Source organism: Alligator sinensis, unplaced genomic scaffold (genome assembly GCF_000455745.1).
Source record: "Alligator sinensis unplaced genomic scaffold, ASM45574v1 scaffold1462_1, whole genome shotgun sequence".
NCBI lineage: Eukaryota > Metazoa > Chordata > Crocodylia > Alligatoridae > Alligator > Alligator sinensis.
The window spans coordinates 469,468-471,058 of record NW_005842850.1 but is presented as its reverse complement, the minus strand read 5'-3'; the positions used below and the strand labels follow the sequence as shown (position 1 = coordinate 471,058).

The 1,591-nt window shown below is 48.4% G+C and overlaps 1 protein-coding gene across 1 annotated transcript in view; it reads right to left on the bottom strand.

The window, feature by feature from the left end:
• Window positions 1-1,591, bottom strand: part of LOC102371085 — a 28,140-nt gene that overhangs the window by 25,984 nt on the left and 565 nt on the right. The window contains exon 2 of the mRNA XM_006035545.2: window positions 443-1,585. Within this exon, the coding sequence (XP_006035607.1) occupies window positions 463-1,585 (1,123 nt within the window). The 3' untranslated portion in view covers window positions 443-462. The remainder of the gene's footprint in view (window positions 1-442; window positions 1,586-1,591) is intronic.

The window sequence follows — 1,591 nt, the reverse complement described above, 5'->3', positions numbered from 1 at the left end:
GGTTTGGGACTGAGGCCCCTCACTGGGTCAGGGGAGGTGGTAGGGACTGTATGTGCACCTCCCCTTCTGCAACAGGGTGGGGACTCCCCCAACACCCATCATTATGGTTAAACAGTCTAGTTAACTCACAGTGACACAAAGCAATTTTTGCAGTTCAGACCAGCTGATTCCATTGGCATTTCTTGGCAGCCCTGCTGCCCCTTGCCACTGGTTGACAGAGAGGCATATACCATATAACAGCAAATTCCACAGAAAGTAAATTATATCATATAATTTATATTAGTTTAAATCTAAATTTAAATATATTATAAATATGAATGTATATAAAATATGAATTGTAATTAATACCATTATAATTTATTATTATAAATTAATGTATAATTTATTATTGGTATTAATGTAGTGTTCTACAAAAAATTTAAAAATACTAGTGAATGCTAACCTGAATAGAAACAATCCATCTTAGTTGTCAAACGCTAGCATGCAGCATCTGCCAGCAGTTGCAGCCGATGCCCTCTGTCTGGGCGGCGTGACCACTTGTCCATATGTGGAGGCCGCACGTTCTGCGTTCACTGAGCTGGTTGGAATCGTAAGGCAGCGTTTTGCCAAGCTGTAGAGATGTGGAAACCGATCAGAAACAGAGTCCCAAAACTCAGTTACGTTCAAAGGCATCTGGCACTCTTTGATGAAATTCATGTACGCAGCACGTTCGTTGCTGTGCTCTCTCTGCCACCCAGGAATTGATTTAATTAGCTGAGGGTTAACAGTCAGAAAAGGCACCTGATTCGGGTCAAAAATGCGAACAGCACTAAAAAAGGCAGCGGCCGGTTGTTTAAACCGAGGCGGCAGCGACGGATCATACTTGTAAAACTGTTTCAGCTTGGCAGCGATGGCCTGGAACACGTCCTGCCTGCGCTGGTTTTCTGTGGGACAGTCTGAAAGCTGCTGTGAGGCCATGTCTTCCACCCAGCTTATCAAATCCATCAGTTTGTTGTGCATGTTGTGATTCAAAACCTGTCGCCCTTCAAACCACGTGAGCAGCTCCCCGAACGGGGTCACATTTTCAGCCACGAACTTAACTTGGTCACCAATGTCGCCCTGCTTTAGAAGCTCATGCAGCTTCAGCATGTACTGCGTGCCAGGCGTGATTTCCAGCTCCTGTCTCACAAATTGCTGGTAGTGCTGAATGTTCTTGGCATGGTAACAAACCGCATCAAACCACGAGTTACACTTCATAGGAGCTGGCTCGACTGTGAGCGGCACTGCTGCCTGCGGCTCCCCGCTCTGATTGGCCACAAACTCCCCGTACCGAAGCTTGCGGCCCGGACAGTGCTTGAAGGCTTTTTTCAGGGAGGAAACCAGGGTGTCTACATCTGGGAAATGCATGCGCCAGATGTCGCTGACCAAAGAGAGGATGTGTGTGTTGCAAGTGACATGCACCGCGCCAGGCATCATCCCGCGCAGCACGTCAGAGAAGGCTCGGCACATGTACACGGCGTGGCTCGACAGGAACGCCGACACCCTGTTGAAGTCCACGCCGTGGGCGATGACTGCCTTCACCACGGCTTGGGCCACCGCGGTGGAGCTGAGG